This window comes from Cheilinus undulatus, linkage group 12 (assembly GCF_018320785.1).
Source record: "Cheilinus undulatus linkage group 12, ASM1832078v1, whole genome shotgun sequence".
Lineage (NCBI taxonomy): Eukaryota > Metazoa > Chordata > Actinopteri > Labriformes > Labridae > Cheilinus > Cheilinus undulatus.
The window spans coordinates 24,026,916-24,047,053 of NC_054876.1; the positions used below are offsets into that span (position 1 = coordinate 24,026,916).

The 20,138-nt window shown below is 39.5% G+C and overlaps 3 protein-coding genes across 6 annotated transcripts in view; 2 read left to right on the forward strand and 1 right to left on the reverse strand.

The window, feature by feature from the left end:
• The first annotated feature begins 366 nt into the window (after window positions 1–366).
• LOC121519018 (RNA-binding protein 4-like) lies at window positions 367–7,011 on the forward strand. Of its 3 annotated transcripts, XM_041801778.1 has the most exons (9): window positions 685–703; window positions 1,048–1,224; window positions 1,621–1,805; window positions 1,917–2,078; window positions 2,204–2,313; window positions 2,421–2,702; window positions 2,806–3,029; window positions 3,269–3,673; window positions 6,230–7,010. In XM_041801778.1, exons 2-9 carry the CDS (start codon window positions 1,064–1,066, stop codon window positions 6,231–6,233), a joined length of 1,533 nt encoding a protein of 510 aa, XP_041657712.1. In that variant the 5' UTR covers window positions 685–703; window positions 1,048–1,063; the 3' UTR covers window positions 6,234–7,010. The 3 variants fall into 3 exon arrangements, with proteins under 3 accessions (XP_041657711.1, XP_041657712.1, XP_041657710.1); XM_041801777.1 differs by lacking the exon at window positions 685–703 and adding an exon at window positions 367–408 and having other exon boundaries at window positions 3,269–7,011; XM_041801776.1 differs by having other exon boundaries at window positions 3,269–7,011.
• Window positions 7,012–7,375: 364 nt separating this feature from the next.
• The window catches only part of LOC121518560 (phosphatidylinositol-binding clathrin assembly protein-like), a 41,458-nt gene continuing 28,695 nt past the window's right edge, over window positions 7,376–20,138 (reverse strand). For both annotated transcript variants that reach the window (XM_041800917.1, XM_041800916.1), the window contains 10 exons: window positions 19,034–19,136; window positions 18,340–18,473; window positions 17,975–18,072; window positions 17,640–17,753; window positions 17,491–17,521; window positions 17,176–17,317; window positions 14,858–14,881; window positions 14,500–14,556; window positions 13,908–14,027; window positions 7,376–11,814 (listed from right to left, as the gene is read on the reverse strand). In XM_041800917.1, the coding sequence (XP_041656851.1) occupies window positions 11,800–11,814; window positions 13,908–14,027; window positions 14,500–14,556; window positions 14,858–14,881; window positions 17,176–17,317; window positions 17,491–17,521; window positions 17,640–17,753; window positions 17,975–18,072; window positions 18,340–18,473; window positions 19,034–19,136 (838 nt within the window). In that variant the 3' untranslated portion in view covers window positions 7,376–11,799. The remainder of the gene's footprint in view (window positions 11,815–13,907; window positions 14,028–14,499; window positions 14,557–14,857; window positions 14,882–17,175; window positions 17,318–17,490; window positions 17,522–17,639; window positions 17,754–17,974; window positions 18,073–18,339; window positions 18,474–19,033; window positions 19,137–20,138) is intronic.
• LOC121518561 (ras-related protein Rab-39B-like) overlaps window positions 19,057–20,138 on the forward strand; it is a 54,908-nt gene continuing 53,826 nt past the window's right edge. The window contains exon 1 of the mRNA XM_041800918.1: window positions 19,057–19,142. The gene's annotated coding sequence lies outside the window, so the exon portion shown is untranslated. The remainder of the gene's footprint in view (window positions 19,143–20,138) is intronic.

The window sequence follows — 20,138 nt, forward strand, 5'->3', positions numbered from 1 at the left end:
CTAATAAAATAGAAAAAACACATTTTAGTCTTTTGATTCAATATTTTGTTTATCTGTATTCATTTATGTAATCCATTCATGTAGCATTTCTAAACTAAAATAGAAAAAATCTATCCTTCGTTTTTAATATTTCATAAACGGAAAAAAGTGACATGGACCACTGTAAGCAAAAACCTTAATTTTACGTTTAAACTAGGTTCTTGTTAGTTCCGCAAGGGGAAGTTTCAATCTTAACATTTTCTTATTTTGGGAAAGATAAACATATGCTTTTTGATGAAGGAGTCAAACAGTTTGATGCACCTGAAATTATCTTGCTCAAACACATTCATCGTTGGTGAAACTGCGCCCCCATTTCTAGAAACATGAGCCGGATGTGACGTAGGAAACACAGCTCCGGGACCGCGTTGGGTAAGAAGTCTGAATAGCTAGTATTCTCACAATATTGAATGCTTTTCCTGCATAGGGTTCATAAGGAGTAAAGGAAACACTATAAAACGGTGTAGTTTTATCTTAAAACTACAGTGGAGCTCTTGTGCAAGAAGTAACTTCCAGCCGCTGTGTTCAAGATAATACGTTAGCCAGCTAGCTTAGCTAACGTTAGCTACATTGCTAATGTTTGCATCATAATAGCCAGCTATATTAGAGTTAAAGCTCTCTTTGGGTCGCCCTATTAGCCCACAGCGTTACATACAACGACTTTCTGGTAAAAACAAACTGTTAGTACATCGTTTTTAAACACTTTTTACATTGCGTGTGGGTTTACATATGTTTGCTAAGGAATTGAGCAGGTAGCTAAGCTATACCGACTACCTGTAACTTAATTGGATCGATTTTCGCCGCGAAAATTCAAGGTTTAATTTGTTTAGATGATAGTAACAGAGTATCTGGCAACCATCAAATACTTACTTCTCAGTATACCTAACTGGCTGTAACATACAAATTAACTTAAATTATTAATACTGACACGATTCGGGTATAGGATAAGGATAGGCAATATAGAGAATTTGACAAAGCTTGTGTTTACTTTTTTTTTGGTTTATTTTGCAGATGTCTGGTTGAAGAGATGAGCGGTGAGAACGTGAAGTTGTTTGTGGGGAACCTTCCTATAGATGCAACACAGGATGAGCTCAATAAGCTCTTTGCCCCGTATGGAGAGATCAACACATGCTCTTTGCTCAGACAGTATGCCTTCGTCACCCTGAAGGGAGAGGGGGCAGCTGACAGGTATTCTACTCTCTGTCACTAGTTTTCCAGTGGAGGGATAAGAAGCTTTTCAAGAAATATTTATGTACATTGAATATTAAAAACATTTTACAGTAGTCTGCTTTTGACATAGAAATAGCAGTGAGAACTTTATTTAAGTACATCTTTCATGCACATAATTTAAATGTGTTTCATGTGTTGCTGGTAGAAAATTAAAGCCCGTCAACGATCTGTAGTATGTAAAACAAATATATAACTTGAACCATGTCTTTTAGGACTTCAAAATGTAAATATGAGTTTATTTCAAATGGTAAATCAAAGCACAAGTTAAATTCTCTAAGCCTAAATTTGATAGCCTTGTTAAGTTGAGCTGTTGAGTATCATAACAAAAACGTTTCATTTAATTTGTTCTTATAGGGCCATAAGGCATCTAGATGGTAAAGAGTACAGAGGCAGGCCCCTGGTGGTTGAGGAGTCCCGTGCACGCCCACCCAACTCTACTAAAGTTTTTGTGGGAAACCTCAGTGCAACATGTTCAGCAGATGACCTGCACGGGCTTTTCTCAACCTTTGGAAGAGTTTTAGACTGTGATAAAGTCAAAGGTGAGAAGGAGTACACACATTCCTTACACACACAAAGTAACAATACTAATTTTCTATTAGTGTATTTTCTTTATTAAATTAATTTTTATGCTAATATGGCTTTCCCTGCAGCAAGATTATGTTCCAATGTTGGCTATGCATTTGTGCATATGGAGAGAAAGGAGGAGGCCCTTGCAGCTATTGAGGCACTCAATGGGACCATGTACAAGGGCCGTCAGCTGGCAGTGGAGCTGTCCAAAGCCCAACCTTTGATCAATCAGATTGTAACTACTGGTAAATAACATAACTTATGAGGGTGAAGACAAGCCATCCACTTAAGTGTCTTGTGCATAATTTAACTCTGAAAACAACACAAATCTATTTTCTGAGCATGTTTGTCTGTTTCTGTTTCCTTATAGGTGGCAGGGAGGGTCTTCTCCCACGACCACCTCCATCATTAGAGCATCACCAGAGTCAAGCAGCCGTTCTAGCAGCAGCTGCAGCAGCCGCAGCTGGACTACCCATTCAAGTTTGTGAATTATTTTATAAAACATTAAAAAATCTTTTTAAACAAGATTTGTAGTTATACGTGTGTTCAAGGGGTTTTAAATGCTGATGTCTTACTGATTTTTGCAGGTTCAACAAAGTGTCCATAATTCATTCTACAACACCACATCTTTTGATCCAACATATGCCGCTCTGAAGGGAATTACAAGCTCTAAAGGTGCCGATGGTGTGATATACGGTGCTCTGGCCAGTCAGGTGTATGGATCTGTTGCTGACCAGGTGTACCATGATATAACAAATCACAGTGCTGGATCCAGTGTTGTTCCTGAAGAAGTAGAACCCCAGACTGCACCAGATCCAACAACCCTTTTTGAGGCAGCAAGAGCCAAGTTCTTTCAGGAGGGACAGAAGGTTATTGTGCATTTCTTTTATGCATATACATATTCTTCTTCTTATATATTTTTGTTGTGTTGTACATTTTTATGTGTATTTACTGGCACATCTTTGAATAAAGGTTCTGGCAGAGCAGCAGGCTGGGAGGAAGGCAGCAACTACAGAAAATGAGCGAGACCGCAGCCCAATCAGGGGTAACAGAGCCCCGCTCCTACCTGACCCTGTACCAGGTTCCTTCGCTCAGATAAGACCCAAACGCCGCGCCCTGCTGCCAACACCACCTGGAGTGCCTGAAGAGTCGGCGGCTGCAACCACTGCACCTGAAGGGTCAGATCCTGTAGCTAGGTACACTTAATGCTTTTTGATATTTGATGGAGACAGGAAAAAGAGCACGTCAGTCCTGCTTTCACATGTAATAATATTTAAGATCTGTTGCACAGTTGAGAGTTAGAGAGGGCTATAGTTCAGAGAACAATGATCTTATATGACTGTGTAAGGTTAATGAATTAGGAAATGTCTCTGATGTGATTTTGAGACTTATTTAGCTTTACTTTTGTTTTATTTCTTCTGTCAACTCAATGCAGGTCGTATTCAGAGTACTACCAGCAAATGCACCAATATCAACAGTATCAGCAGTACCAGCAACAGTACCAGTACCTCCAGTATGCCTACACCAATCCTCCTCCTCCTCCACCACCTCCTCCTCCCCAACCAGCCACCACACAGCCACAGGCCTCCACTACAGTACCGGCACCCCCAGGGACGTACACTGCACCTCCAACCTATGCTGCATCAAATGCCTACCCACCACCGGGAACATATGACGCTTCTGGAGGGTACGACACCTCATCTGGGAGCTACACTGCTTCATCCGGGAACTACGATTCCTCGTCAGGAAGCTATGACACATCCGGAGGCTACAGGGCAGCAGGAGCATATGATTCATCGGGAGCTTACGCAGCAACAGGAAGCTACTCCGCATCCACACCGTATGAGCAGACACCCGCACACGGGCAACCCATGCCCCAGCGCAATGATTACCCTTACCACACGCCAGAACCCCCTTATCGATAGTCCCAACCCTAAACACTCCTTTCATTCTGCAGATGTATGAGTGAGTGTGTGTTTGTGTGAGTGTGTCTGCGTGTGCACATGTGTAATAACTAAAGGGACAGTTCAAAGTGGAAAATTAGACAGGGAGCAAGGTTGTATTTGGAGTGCGCTTCAAAACTCAGAGTCTCAAACTAGCTTTGCTGTTAGTTGTTGGCTTTTGAGTAAAGTTGGTGGATTATAAGTTAAGGAGGTCTCTAGACTAGTAGAGATAAGTGGCTGACTGAAGCATTGTCAACATTTACAGTATCTGTTGGTTTCTTCTTGAATGTTAAAGAAACTGAAATGTTTTTCAGTGTGAAATCAAACCAGGGAAACAGGGAAAACCTTTTATTTGTTCTAAATAAAACCCCTTTATATAATCTACCTACACAAATTTGGATGTCCTTCCAGAATAGTATCACAAAACGAATAGTCCAAAGGTCAAACTAGTAAATCATCTATCAGTCTTAACATTAAAAGCCTGAAAAATAGCACATGCCAGCCAAAGGGAGGAGCAGAACTGAGGTGAAATTGGGTTATTGCAGTTACCTTCTCCCAGTTGCCGTTGCCTTTATTGAAGAATATTGTTTTGTAAAGATTAAAAATGTTAATGTCCAGATTGTGTTTTGAATAAGTTTCACACAAGTGTCACACTCTTAGTAGTGATAAACACGTTTTGATCTTAATTATTGGTCAAGGAAAGCTTTTCTATGACTGGATCACTCTGCAAGAGTTGAGGGTTAACCTGTCTCCTGATGTTCAAGCAGCTGTCTAACAAAGGTTGCTACTATGTGTTTGTGGTTGGATTTTGCCTGCTGGTATTAGAGGTTTTTCAAGCCTGTATTTGTTGTTGACAGAGGCCATTTTTCTATATTTTGAAGAATTTACTGTACTTACCAGTCTTTGGTTATGGTTGGCTGAAGGTTTGTAGTAGAGAGCGAACAAACACTAGGGTTAAGGTACAAGGTTGTTGTTGAATCATTGTTGCTTTCAAATTCAAAGAATCTGGCCAAATTTAAGCCCTTTTTCTTGCATGGCCCAGAAGTAAACAAGCCAGTCAAGAAGAAATTGTCTCCATCCATCTAAGAATGAATTACATCCCTTGCCTCTGAATCTTAAGGACACAGCTTTTAAAGGAATTTTATTGTAAATTCATGTACCCCTCTTTCCTTAAGTTTTAGGCTGAGATGCTCTCAGAGCATCCCGTGCTATAGAAAGCGTCTCTCTCTAAGGGCTTCCCTCAGTAGAAACCAGATATTTCACTTTGTGCTGACTGAAGAGGCGTTGTGTTTGGGTTTCTGAGTTTTGGAAAAGTTAGCAGCAAGCATTATTTGGCTTATGATGCACAAAAAGTCCCAGTATAATGTGTTCTTCAATATCCTATCAATTTTGTGCTGTTTTTGATCATTAGCTTTTGTTCCTCATATGCCGTCAACATGCCTTCCCTCTTACGGGTGATTTAGAGGGAGAAGTTGAGCTTGTTTTCATACCAGGACTGTGAAATTTCGTAGTTGTGTGAATATGTAAAACCTTAAAATGAAAAATAGTTCCGGCCAACATTTGGTTGAACAAGAAAATTACTGACTGTTAATGTTAAGATGAAGTGATTGTATTTCTTCCCCAGCAGTTTAAAATGGAGAGAGCAGGACAATTGAGATGTGGTATTTTGTTTGTATAGGGAAAAGAAGAGAATCTGTTCTGTGGCAGTCACTGAACGGATGACCATCGTTCTTAAGTCTTCAGAAAGTGGTGGGTGTTTGCAAACATGCTGTTGAATTGAAGATTACATTTAACTTTGAAGTGCAGATTTGTAAAATGGGGTAAGACAGTACATTTGTATTTGAGCTGAGTGCAGGCACAAGAGTTTTTCTTGTAAATGCTATGCAGAGGTGTGTTGCTGATGTTTGTAGGGTCATTGACTGAAGGATTTGAGATGACAGTCTCAGTGCTGCAGGTGAAAATAAAGGTTGTTTTCGCTTTATGAAAGGCCTCTGAAATTGCCGAGCAACAGTGAAAGGGAACAACGACCTTTCCCTTTTCCCTCTTCTGATCTCACCAGAAACACACACTCTTACACACACACAAACACCTTATTTTGACATTTTGGCTTTTTCTGCATTGATAATATAACTCCTCAACAACTCCACTCATGCATCTAGATGTACTATAACTGGGTAATTTCAGAAACATGCTTAACTAATACAAATGCGCACCTGATTCCACTTGTATTTTAAATGACTTGTAGAGTTTGTTCCGTTTGTGATTGTACCACACTCTTGTTACTCATCTTATTTATTTATCCACCTAAGTTGGTAGTGCTTTTTTAGGCTTAAGTGACACACAGCCTCTCTAAATTTCCACATTATTCCACCTTCTTCCATGTGAACTGTTAGTTGCATGCCTTGTTGTTGCTGCTGCTCCAGCCACCTTCTTCCTCTTGCTGATTATTGCAGCTAGAGTGGGAGGGAGCCAAACTGAGCCCTTGCCCTGGACGTACGCCACACGCAGCTCTAGCGTGGGATGGGGAAAACAGCAGCGTTAGGCCTGAAAATGCTGTGGACGATGGGGTGTCCCCCTCTAAGGTAAACACTCAGACCACACACTTCTGCCCCTCCCCGAAAACATGTGTACAAATAAACACACTCATACACTCACACAGATACACCTGTGTCGATACCTCTGTTCCTTACCTTTCTCTGAGGATTTATTTGTCAGGATTTCAGATTTTTGAAAATGGATCCATCCGTCATTTTTATAACAGAAGATGACCTCCCCTTTCGGTTGTCCTGATCAATTCCCAAATTTTCTTCAATCCCTCCCAATACATTCCTGCTCACACAAACATTTGAAGGAGATGTCTTTTAGTCTAAACGGAGCCCTTTCTAGGCCGTCATGTTGATTTTAGTACATCTTGTATCTGACAGCCTGTCATCCAAGACAACCAGGCAATCACAGCCAGAGCTGGACACGGGACATTTAGCCAAAATGGGTTGTTTTAGTTTTTATAAATGCGCCCTTGGGGCCACTTTGGGGTTAAGTGCCTTGCTTGAGAGCACATTGGTAGGCCCTTTATTTCAGAGTCGAATTCCCTGGCTCAGGATCGGTTGCTGGTTCAACGCTCAGCTCCCCCTCGCCCCTAAAACAACAATTTTTGATGCCACATTCAACTTGTATGAAAGACGATGAACACAAATATTTCTTTTTGTTTTAAATTACATTTTGTCTTATGTTCTTTGAAATGGTTAATTATCAATAAATGAATTTCAAATGATCTAGAGGTTCTCTGTGTGAATATTTGAAATTCAAGTTTTAACCTGAAAACTGAGCCAATTACAAATCAGCTTAGTAATGTTTTATTATTGCATTTAAAGTACCTGTGGAGTCTTCAAATAACTAAAAGAGCTCAGCATTAGATGACATTTTATTCCGTTTTCTTCCAAAAACATCAACCTATGCTTTTTAAATAAAACAAATAAATTCATAGCAATTCAAATCTATTGATAATCACTTTGATATACAAAAAAGAGAAGAAACCGAAGGTCTGGAGCCTCACTTGCTGCTAACAAGACTGTTTCATGGACTGCTGGGTTTCATGCCCTCAACACTGATGAACAGAATGAGTGTACTAAGTGCAGCATACACAATACTGAGGGTATACTGAGGTAATATGAGTAGTTGTATGTATGTAAAGGATGAAGGCTAGAGGCTGAAATGACATCATACGCCTTACCTTAGCATAACGATGTAGAAGTGCCTTTCCTGCTCAGGTAAGGTAAATAGCTGGTTTTTATCAACCATATTAATTTGGTAATTTGAGTTAACATAGAAGGGTCTGTTTTGTAGGAATCCCGGTTGAGTATCTGTAAACGCTTGAGTCAGTAGATGAGTGTTCCTTTAGAGAAAATATAAGACTGCAAACATCCCACTGTGGTAAGTACAATTTAAGGTAAGTCTTTTGTAAAGTTGGAGGGATGGTAGAAGTTAAATGTTTGTTAAACACTCCACTCAGAAAAATTAAAGGAAGCAATATAATTTAATGTTTTTTATCAAAATTTGGTCAGTGATGAAATTATTCAGTATAAGCAACCACAATTACTCAAAACCACATTTTTATGATTAAGATTTTCTCCTGTAAAAATGTGTTCCTTTAATTTTCTGAGTGGCATATTAATTTAATACTTGGCTGGAAACGTGTTTATCTTTTTGAATCCTTTATTAGACTTGTTGATGAGAAGAAAATATATTTTGTCAAATAGATTCACCTGTAGAATTTGATTTGCTCAAACTACAAAGTCTGACAAATTATCCAAGGAAGCTTCAAAGAAATCAAACCCTGGATTCAATACTGCAAGTAAGAGTTCACACTGTAGCTTTTTTGCTGTCAGTTACATTTTTCTAGCAGAAAAAGGAGGAAAAGAATCAGTTTATTCTCTATAATTAAACTATATGCTACAAAAGGATACAGACAGAGACGTTTGGATACTTAATTTTGATAGACATTATACCCATCTGCGCTTTAACAGACAGGTTACCTGGCTTTACCAAACGGTCTCAAATTAAATTGAACTTCTTCCAAGTCTGGTTTGGGAAAACCAGTTGGCGCTTTGAAGGATGACAGGAAAAATTAAGTTGGGTAGATGGGGACAGACAGGACAAGACTGGGCAAACACGTTAGAAACACATCACAATATGGACCAGACCAAACACTTATACAGTACTTTGACTTTCAATCACAACCTCCCATGATGCTGCTGTCATAGTATGAAAAAGGAGCAAGCATTCAAACACATGTATTGAAAATAGCAACGCTTTAATAAAGAGCGATTTTACAAGACTGCAATGTCTAGCTAGCTAGGTGATAACTGGTATTGACATCCATGGTGTTTTACAAAAATGCAGTTATGGTAACTGAGTTTGAAGTTTGATGGGTTACTTGCAAGTTGCATTTCTGCATGCGAGGCAGCCTTCAAACAGTTACAGACCCTACATTGTAAAACATTGATTATGAATGTCAATGAATGTTCATGTCAAGAGGTAAGTAAAAAATCTCATGGAGAAATTTCCTCAACAGTTTCCCAACACACCGGTAAGTGAGAGTTCACACAATGGTCATGCTTTTACCGGGCACACAAGCCAATAAAAAGACGACACTTAATCATGCAAAAGAAGACAGTTTCTTTGTCTTAAAACATAAAAGAAAAAAAGATTCTTTTGAGTTCTGATATCATCCATCCTTAGTGACCTTGAATAAGAAGCTGCGCTTTGATGATGACTTTGGTGCAAAAAATGTTCCTGTTTCGAAGAGGACAGACCCTGTCCTGTCCACTTCCTCGATGAAGACACTCTTGGTATAGACCAGTTGTGAAAGTTAACCCTTGACCCACCCAACCCCAAATCCCACCCACTTCCTTCTCCAGGTGGACATAAACATTACAAACATAAAACCAACCCCCCACCCATCCCTGGATGATGACACCTTCAAAATACAACCATTCAAACACAGATACAGCAATAAATTGTCCCACGTACAGTACGTCTTCCAATGGAGCTTTGATCACTTTACAGAGAGAGAGCACGTCTAAAAACACATGAACGGCATTACCTATATACAGGGGACACAGTAACAGTCAGAGGTTGGCCCAGGATAGATCAAGCTTCGTCGTGGGAGTGAAATGCACAATGAAAGCGCATTCAGCTGACTGCGAAAGACAAACTACTGGAACCACGAGTAATGGAGAAGAGTGGAACGACAACTTTCCAAATGAGAAATCTGAATGTCAGCAGGAATCTTGCTGAGAAACCTCAGAATATTGGACTGGTTGATGGCAATTTCTAACGCTGAAGTCCGAGTTTGCTGGTAGTGGAGTCGTAGCTGCAGGGAGACATTTACGTATCCAGCAGTTACTGTTCAAGAGTGAACCATTGCGACACATCATACAGATTCAATTCTCAGATTTTTCTTGTGATCTCCAGCATGTGTAGGCACACTTGCAGATTCCAGGTCCAGTGACTTGGGGCTTTTTCTTTTTGCATTCTTCAGCAGATGAGCGATCCTGGAGCCAACCTGAAATTGACGTTAGGTTGTACAGACTTAGACAAAATCACAATAGCTCATTGTTATGTCAATTCACACTACCGGCTCACTAGAGACCATTTGTCTCTAACTGAGGAACATGACCCTGTTTATCTCTATGGGAAGGCATGTGCACACAAACTCACATACAATACATGTACATGTACATAGAACAGACACAATCAATAGAAAACGACTTCATCCCTAATCAATTATTGCCCCTTTCGACTGTACATCCCAGCAATGATTTTACGTTTTTGTGCAGCAGAGCGTTGTCCCCCTCTTCGAAGGTTGTGCTATATAGTCAGAGATATCGTCTATCTGTGGTTCTAACTTGACCTTGGATCTGCAAAGAGCCACATTAACTTTAAAACGTACCATTAGCGCCTCCTGTTTCTGGCTGTCTGAGTTAATATGAGTTGTCGTCACTGCAGGCTTTACTGGGGGCATGATCGACAAAACATTATCCTTCGTTGCTAGTCCTTATTTGGCTCCTCCCACTGACCTTGAGTTGTCCTTTCCATGATTTTAACACTACATTAACTAACACTGGTCTTTGCATGTCTTTAATTCCTCCAAGTGGAAGTGAGGCATATGCCGCAGTAATTACCCTTATCCAGTTTTTCTGGAGCACGAAGGACAACACTGGAGACTAAATTTGTACATGACGTATGCCCAGGATTGAGAGGACATCTTACAGTTTGAAGTTTGACCATTTCTGGTCACCTTTCTGGCTCTCAGTGCATTTTCACTACTTTTAGAGCAGTACGAATACAACAAAACAGGAGTTAGACCTGGGTAAAAAAATCTAAATGAAACTGCATTCTGTACAGAAACCTGATGCTGACATACAATAAGAACATCACTACCGCAGGAAACAGCTTCTAAAGAGACTAGACAATGAGTGGAAAAGACGATCGTGACAGTATGATATTGCACAGCTGTAGTGGAGTTAAACAAAAAAAAAAAAAAAACAGTCAGTACAGCACATCCCCAAGTAGCAAAGTAAGCATAAGAAGTTTGGTTACATCCAAATGCGATGCCTGGGTCTGGCTCAGTGCTTTCACCATTTAGTTCCAGTGCAGTAACACATAGTACCTGGCAACACAGTAATGACATCAGGTACCAGAGAAGAAACACATACAGGACATTTTCCACATCGTCACGTCCATTCACACACAGACAAACGCAAACTGTCCCTCCACACCGGAATCTTGATGTTAAGTTGGCAATTAAGAACAAATGGAGCTCATAAAAAGACTCAAACAGTAACGTTGATGCAGCACATTGAAATGTAGAAAAAGGGAAATACGCACGCAGTCGAATCAACAACTTCTGACATCAGGTGATTAATGACACGCAACAAGGGTAACCAATCTCAAGATGCTAAAATCCCCGACACAGACACCCTTGGCAAAGTTCACATTGAGTAAAGTGCCAGCAAACAATTCAACGAGAGAAGGAGATGCGTGTTCTCCCGAGTTTGATACAGTTGTGGGATGGAGAGGAATGTGGGGAAGGTCTTTACACAGGGAATTATATGCAAGGATGAGGTTAGGAAGTGGGAATCTGCACTTCCATAGAACTGTCAGTCTTCATAGCATCATAACAGGTCGTAAACGCTGTTTGAATTGGCAAATCAAACAAGAGGATGAGTGGGATTGATGCGGAGCCTCTGGTGCCCCGGCATTACAGAATCTGAGACAGAGAGATCAGTAGCCACATGGAGAGAGGAGAGGAGATTAGAGGGTGAGGCGACATGAAAACAGACATCAGCATTTCTTCTTTTATCCCTCCTTTGGTCCTCTCTCCCTCTCTCTCTTCCCTCCCTTTTTCCTTCTCTGTCCTCTTCTTTCTTCCTCCGGCACTGGATTTGGTTCTGGATTCGTTTTCTTTCTCTCCCTCTCTCTTTCCTCGCACAGCTTTGCTGCCATGGTTACCACATCATCCCTACATGAAGTGCATCTGCAGATGACGGAGGGAGAGAAAAGAGAGTGATTTAGTTCAACAAAACACCTCATCAAGTGTTCAGGCATTTATTGACAAGCAAATTACCTGCTGCAGTGCTAGGGAAACAGCTTCTCAGTAAGCGTGATCACTCAGTAAGCAATTATATTACTCTGTTATGTTTGGAATAATTGGTCAAAATACACTGTTCTGCTGATAGTCTTGTAGCCAGAATAAGTGATGATTACTTGCTGTGAAAAACAGCTTTTTTCCACATTGGATGGTCATTTTTGAGATTGTCTGACAACATGATTCATCCTGTTTGTAGAGGTTCACAGCTTGAACACTACTTTAATCAATAATTAATAGCAGCTTCCAGTGAGTGCATTGCTTATATCAAAAGAGATGAAGCATGTACACAGTTATCAGAATATATTTCTCATCAGTGCATCAAGAGAAAAGTAAAATTTCTATGCCCCTAATGACTGTTATATTTATGTATATAAATTTAAAAAAAAAAGTTTTCATCAGTATAAACAACAAAAGTAGGCTTCCATATATGGAGATGTTGCAAAATACAGATTTCATTAACAACATGACATCATCTTTCAGTCTAAGGGTTAACTCATATTTTCTAAACCATGAGGTCCAAGCATGTTAGACCCCCAAGGTCCAATTTGTTTATCCAGTGCAAGTGCACCATCTTCTGCTCAAGCACTGTGCACTTCCTTTGCCATGGCATGGATGGAGTGGCTTCAACATGATACAGTTGCTCATGCAAGCACAAAAGCACAGGTTTAAGTACAGTAAACTCAATCCCTATGTCACTGGCACCAGTATTACGCGTCAGTTAAACTAAATATTAATATTTTTATCAGTTCAGGCCCACAATCCCAGTCAAACGCCCCATCTAAACCACCACTAGTAGATACTGTTCATAATGATTCCTGCCTTGCTGCAACAATGCTCTAATCTGGTATGAACAACTGCTAACTGCTATAGCATCAATATCATCTGGTATGAATGGCACGGTTTTGCATTATTTTGATCAAGAAAATGGGAATAAAGTTGTCGGGTTAAACTCACATAAAACCAACGCACTGAGTGATGATACTCAGCTCAGGAACGTGGACGTTAACTTGCTAAAAGGATCCTGTTGCTAGCACTGCTAACATTAGCCACATTCTGCAAACCAACTTCAGTGTTGTTTTACAACTGCAGTGGGAAGTTTGTTTACAGATTTTTTTTTTTGTTTGAGATAAGAGTAGTCAGCTAAACCCAAATATATTTTGTGTTTAATCAGAGGAGAAATAATAGCAACACCTTAGAACAGCACTAGATACAGTTGTGGTCAGTGTGTTCTCCGTTGTTTTAATTTCAAGGCAGGGCTTCTTTTAACCACAAGTATGCATGCATCAAGGTGCGCTGGTAGTCGAGTGGTTAGGGCGCGCACCATGTACACGGGCGGCCCGGGTTCAAGTCTGGCCTGTGGCACCATTTCCTGCATGTCTTTCCCCGCTTTCTTCCCTGTTTTCGAGTCTATCCACCGTCCACCTCTATCTTAAAAAAGGCCCAAAATTAAATCTTAAAAAAAAAAAAAAAACAAGAAGTATGCATGTGTTGTATCAGGACATATATGTACATGAGGCATGCCTGTGCCCAGTCACACTTGCTTCATCGTAGGGTGAGTGGGTTGAGTGTCTGAAGTAATGTTTGCAAAGAATTCAACGACATTCCCCCGTGGTCTTCCTTAAAAACAGCGTTAACAAGAGATGAAAGGGAAGCTGGAGAATGGCTTTTCTAAAGACATTATGATTCCACAGCTAACATGGACATCATCCATAGAGGTAATGCTTTCATTCACTTATTTTATTTCACATATATATCTTATTTCATTGTTAAATCTTATTCATTTGAGTATGTGTGATAATCGGTTTTACAGTATGTCTGCAAAGCTAAGTTTAATTGCTTGCTAAGTCTTACAGAACTATGAAATCCAATAGACAATAGTATCTTCCTTATCCAACTTAACAGCATATTCTCACAAAAATCTGAAACTGTAATTTTCTAAAGCATATAATAGTTGTACCATCTGTGTGTGTTTGTGTTACCTGTGTCCCTGGGATGGGTCCAAAGGGATTGGTGGGTCTCAGGACAGGCTGGTTGTACATGACAGGCTGAGGGGGCATCATAGGAACTCCCCCCATCTGATGACTCATCTGAGGAGGGAGCTGCAAAGACAGCAGGTGAGTAGCGGGGTGAATAGAAGATAAAGTGTGAAATAAGGAAAACACTGTGTATGTGGAAAACAGTATAAATGACTAGGGTAGTCAAATGATCAACATGTTCAGTCACAGTTAATCTCTGAATTTTTTTAGTTGGTCCGATGAATTGCATTCTTCTTTCATCGCACTACTTTGCATTTAAAACTGCTTTTGTGTGATTTTGGGTTTTTCAACATTCTTAAACTAAGGGTAACTGACTTCCTTTTGAATATAGACCTGTTTTCATAGGTACAGTACATCACTGTGTCTGCAGAGATTTGGAATGGCTTTACCAAGTGTGCAATTAATTGCAATTAAAAAAAATATCAATGCACTTATTATGGGCTTTGATTAATTGCAGTTTTTAACAACCACTCCTGACAGCCCTATAAATGACATATCTTTATATCTGACTGAAAGTAAAGATGCTGATCTTTACCATTCCATACACAGGCACTTGAGGTGTCGTCATAGGAAAAGCCACTGGTGCTGGAGCCTGCACAGAAAACAAAAGGGATACATAGATGATTTACTGGGCTAAAAGTTAAATAAGGGTGTCAAACTGTCAGATGGTTGCTCTCATGTAGCAGAACCCCTTTTCCTGAAAAACAAAAAGCTGTGCAACATCTAACCACTAAATTAAGGCCATAAAGTTCTGAAACTACCAAAACTAGAAAATTAAAAATCCCCCTCCCTCTGATAATTCAGGCATTACAAACAAGCTACGTGTATAGATTTTTTTCAAGTCAAAATATTTGGATGTCAGGTGAGAACTGGATGAAAGAAGAGGTACTCACATAGCCAGTATAGATCATCCCGTTCTGTGGAACGATACAGAGGAAAAAGAGAATTACAACAATAATTTTGTAATTCTTCACATGAACTGAAAGATAGACCTGATCTTTGCCCATTCCTCATGCTGTGATCATTGTTATTCAAGTCGTGCCACCAGCTTTCTGAGCCATTTGCTGCATTAATTAGTGGTTTGAGTTGAAAGGTCAATCAGTTGAAAATTAAAAGATGAAAACAGATTGAATGAAAGAGACGTGCAGATAATCAGAGTGGAGAAGAAAGGGCAGAGGGATATTTTGGATGTCCTTGAAAAGCTCTAAATGCAGCAGAAAGTTAAGTGCACTTGTTGAGCTTCATTACAGGAGGAGATGTCACATGATTAGGGAAGATGACCTTTCTGACTAAAGGATGAATGACACTAACACAGTACACAAAACATATATTTAAAATATCTGCTGAAATAATGAAGTAGATCTTCTTTGACAAGGCCACACACAGACTTAGTCCTGTATAGTATTTACAATCTAATACATATATAAATACTAATTTAAGTTTTTATTGTAAATGCCACAAACTTCAGGCTTCTTAAGAGTATTTTAGCAGATTATAGTAGTTAATCCTGTGCTGTTGTTAAATTGGATTCCTGTATTCTCTAAATAGTTATTTCCACAGTAAAAGGTAAAAAACGAAAGGCATATGAGAGTTCACTGCTGGACCAGAGCTGAATTTAGGGATTTAATGTACTGTTTATGAAATGTCAAACAGTTTAGAGCTGATAAAAACTTTTGGTTATAAATGCCCAAATTTGGACAGTCAATTTAATCAGAGTGAGCCAGGGCAGATCAGAGAGGGATCTGGGGGTCTGCAAAAATGTTGAACATCCAACATTAAACCCCCTGAATTCTAGAGAATATTTATGTGACAATTTGTGGAGGAAGATGTTTAAGTCATGTAAGGTTGGCTAAAAAACGAAGATTGGATAAAAACATATCTTTCTTAAAGTTTAAGACCTTTTACAGGTAAAAATCAGACCCTTAAAGATGTTTTAAGGCCTAAAATTAGACACGTGCAGTTTAAGACTAATAAAAACTTCAAGGATCTGTTGGAACCCTGTCTACAGTCTCTTCAAGAATCACAGCATCATCAGTAGAGTCCAGATCAGTGTCCTGGACATTGCCAGACCTGTAACCTACCCTTGCCATTTTGATGCTCATATTTGGACCCAACGTTTGATGATGAGCTGTGACATTGCAGTTGAGTCAAAATCTGGCTGAATTCATGTAGTCTTGCCTGGCCTTAACAGTCGAACATTTGACTGCTTTACTCCTTTCTTTTTTTGGCCCTTAGATATAGAGCTCTTCTTAACAGTCCTTTGTGGGTTGAGGGAAAAAAACCCATGTGGTAAATTATGACTTTTTAATTATTTGATGTTCAAAATGCAAAACAATAGTGTGTAATCACATTGCTACAGGTGTTTCCTAATCTACTGCTGTTCAAACACTGGGCTTGTTTTCACCCAAACAGGGGCGAGATCACTGGAGAGTGGGATGTGATGTTGAACTGTTTCTATCAGTAATTGCACAAGCAGGGTATGTGTGCTTTTGCTGATTCCTAAACTGCAAAATATGAATTTGTTAATGACAGAGAGAGCATTTTAAATGTAAGGCACATACATTAACATGAATAAATCAGATTAAGGTAGTTGGCAGTCAGTTACTATAGCTTGTTGGACCTTTACTGAGATACTTGCTGCTTATTTTATCACAGTTATAATAGGGAAAACCTGCAACAACAATGCAGATGGCACAAGAAGCATCAGGCATATTATAGGAAGCACAAAGCTGAGACTGTGAAACTATTTCAATATTCTCAATTTGATACAGATAAGGGGAAAAGCCTTTTATGTTAGGATATTAAATAAGCATTAATCGGAATGTAGTATTTTCTGATTAAGATGTGGGATATGCACATATTACCCAAATTTCAAAGGCCTTCTTTTGACACAAATACAGCTCAAGTGAAATATGCGTCTCAATTAGGATTTTTGCAGCACTGGCCTGTTTATGGTAAGCTTTGGCTTAACAGAGGAATATTAAAGTATTAGTCAACAGCTTAGTCGGATTATTGTCTTTTTTTCAGATAAGAGCAAAAATGAGATTATTTTATGCATGTAAACATAGTCACTGTCTCAAGCAGAAGTGAAAGCACCTGTGTTAGTGGACTTTGGTGTGTGTATACATTGGTGTGTAATGTGTGACCTTACATGGCCCACTGAAAAGAATCTGGCTAAAACATGATGATGACGGTGTAGCTCTGGAGTTACCATCTGTGGGACGGGCATGGGTGCAGGTGCCATGGGATGGGTGGTGTGAGTCCAGTTGGTGCTGGTGCACATAGTCTTTGACTGCCAGCCACTTCCTCCTGTGGGCTTCTTTTCTACAAGCTGACTCCACTGGAGCTCTGGCCTGATCCAAACATATTATATATACACATCATTTACATGTGCACTGATCAGATTATGCAAAAATGGATAAAATAAAAAATGAATCATAGGCGTGTGTGAACAGTGATCAAACTGGGTAGACAGCTGAGTCATTTGCTTCAGGCTAAGTGTAAGATACAAAAAAAACACACTCACTTTTTGGCTGGCGTTCCTCCAAATTGAAGGTCTAAGAGAAAAAAAAATGAGATACATTAGCTAGAAGAGAGGAATACTATAGAGAGAAACAACAGAAAAGACAGCAACATGAAAGAATGAATATTTGGAAAGAAAAACTGAGCACTCACTGCCAACCAGGTTGGCTAATGAAGAGTCCAAATCATTGGGCAGCATTTTCCCAGAGTGCAAATGGGCTCCAGGGCTGTGAATTTGAGTAGGTGGGGCTGGCTTTAGCAGGTCACCTGACATCCAAAGGTTACCATGGTAACATAAAATGAGAAAAGAGGGGAAATGAGTCAAGAGCATGAAGCATCGGGCATCACTGTCACAGCATATCCAGCTCTCTCTAGTGTGTGTTTATGTGTGAGTGGGCTTTATTTGCACGCTTCATTGATGTTTGCATAATTATGTGTTTGTGCGTGTGTTTATAGGATTGTGTGTGTTTGTTTATGTGCAGGCCTACCTCCCCAGGCATTGTTATTGTTGGGCACAGTGTGTGTGGTCTGGATGGGGGTGAAGTTAGGCTGCAGGGTGAACAGCTCACTGGTCAGGTTTGGCACACTGCAGGAAAGAAAATGAGAAATTCTGATACTTTATTTTATGTACGCAGAAAAGATTGCACATCAAATTTATGACGGCCATACAAAAGACCTCTTGTTTGAGAACTGGAGGGGCGGCATGCAATCAAACAACTAACACCAGGCTCGTAGTTTGCAGACAAAACTCTACACAGTAAATAAACTTGAAATGCAGTGGGGGAAAGGCTTTCTGCACCACTTCGGTGCTACTATGAGCATTTTTCTTGTAAGTGCAAAATTCAAGACTCACTGGTTGTTGACGGGTACAATTGGTGAGTTAGAGAAGAGATCTGTCGCCCCTCCACTGCTGTTGGCACTTCCCACTGATTGGGTGCTGGGTGACGCATTGGGTGTTTGAATGTCAATCACCTTGTGACCGTCTTCCTGCAATGAAAACATCCAGGATATTTACATGGTTTGTACACAGCCTTGCAGCTGTCAATAGAGCTTACATCTATATAAAAAAAGCAGAAAACATGATTTATCTCTCCTTTAAGCCATGTAACTGTCATAAATGCTACTATTCTCTGAGTTTTTTTAAAAAGCATCCGATTGTCCTGGCTGCTGATTTATAAGAAAAAAAAATCCACAGCAGAGACTCTTCAGACTTCATTTTCATTCTCTGTGCAGCTCTGTAAGCTACAGACCATCAGCCAGACACAGACAGTGTATTTCACTGTATTGCAGGATTAATGCAAGGGCCATTCAACTTAAACAACAGAGTGAATGACAAAAGAACTTGACTCACAGCTTTTGTTCACAGCTCAGTAGCTCAAGTGATTTCACTGTGCTTTTCTCACAAAAAGCAAAACCTGTTATTTTGTGAAAAGGTATGTGCAACAATAGTTGGTTTCATTTAGTGGAGTATTGTTGTAGGATAAGATACTGTAGCTTAACTGTTGCTGTGTGAATACTTCGGGTTTAAAATTTTTCTGCATTCTTGCCTTGTGTTGCTGCAGTCTGTTGTCATCTGTCTTGTCGTCCATACGGCTGAGAGAGATCCCAGTGCTGGAGAGAGAGGATACCGTACTGGACAAGGTGCTGGATCTAAAGGTGAGAAACAGAGACATATTTACACATTACACATTTTCTTGAGTTTGCAAGAATTTTGTTTGTTTTGTTTTGGCTCTTCATACCAAGATTGTTTAGTACTTTATAGTTCCTTTTAATTTCATTTAAATGAGACTTTGAATTAAATCTAATTCCATGTTGTCTGCCCTTTTGGCTACAATGTTCACCCGATTTACATTTCACATTTTTGTATTTATTTATACAGTGTATTTGATAGGGACAATGTAAATTACATACATACAAGCTATAAGTAACTGACATTTCATATATAGAGATTGTAGCTATATAAGTTTACATCTCCTGCCCCTAGTTGGGCTTTCAGTAAAAGAAAGAAAGGACAATATCAAGTTTACATGAAATAACATACTAGTAACATTTTCTTTGAATTTGTCAAAAGACTATAGGGTAGAAATCTACATCAGACTTACATAAAATTACAGCAAACTTGGAGTGGTTAAATATGCTCACATTTCTGATTTTGTTTTAGCCACCTTTAACACTTTTGTTGGAAGTCTTTATATCTCTATCTCTTGAGAGCCTTTTGTAGAAAAGCTGACTACTCCAGGGAGATTTTATTATGGACAAGTCTGCAATCACCACTGACTGTGCTCCTGGTGTTCCTACCACTAGTTTGTCTTGTGAAAAGTTTAGTAAGAATTTTAAAAACAGTTTTATGCATGACAATTTTATTAAATTATCAAAACCGGGAATTATACTGCTTTGGTATGTGACCGTGGTGCCATCTCCAAGGTTTTTATCAGTTATTTTTAATGCTTGGTTTTACAAAGATACAACAAGCTTAATCAAAGTCTGCTGTTTGTGATCTTTTTTAAAGTGTTTGTCAAATTTAAGTTGGTCTTAAATTCATTAACTTTCTCCCTGATACTCTGTGTTTGGCTGATTGTATTTTTTTTTATGGAAAAGCAAATGGAGACTGTTCTCTTGATGTTCTTAGTGAGCTTATTTTTATGAGGCAAC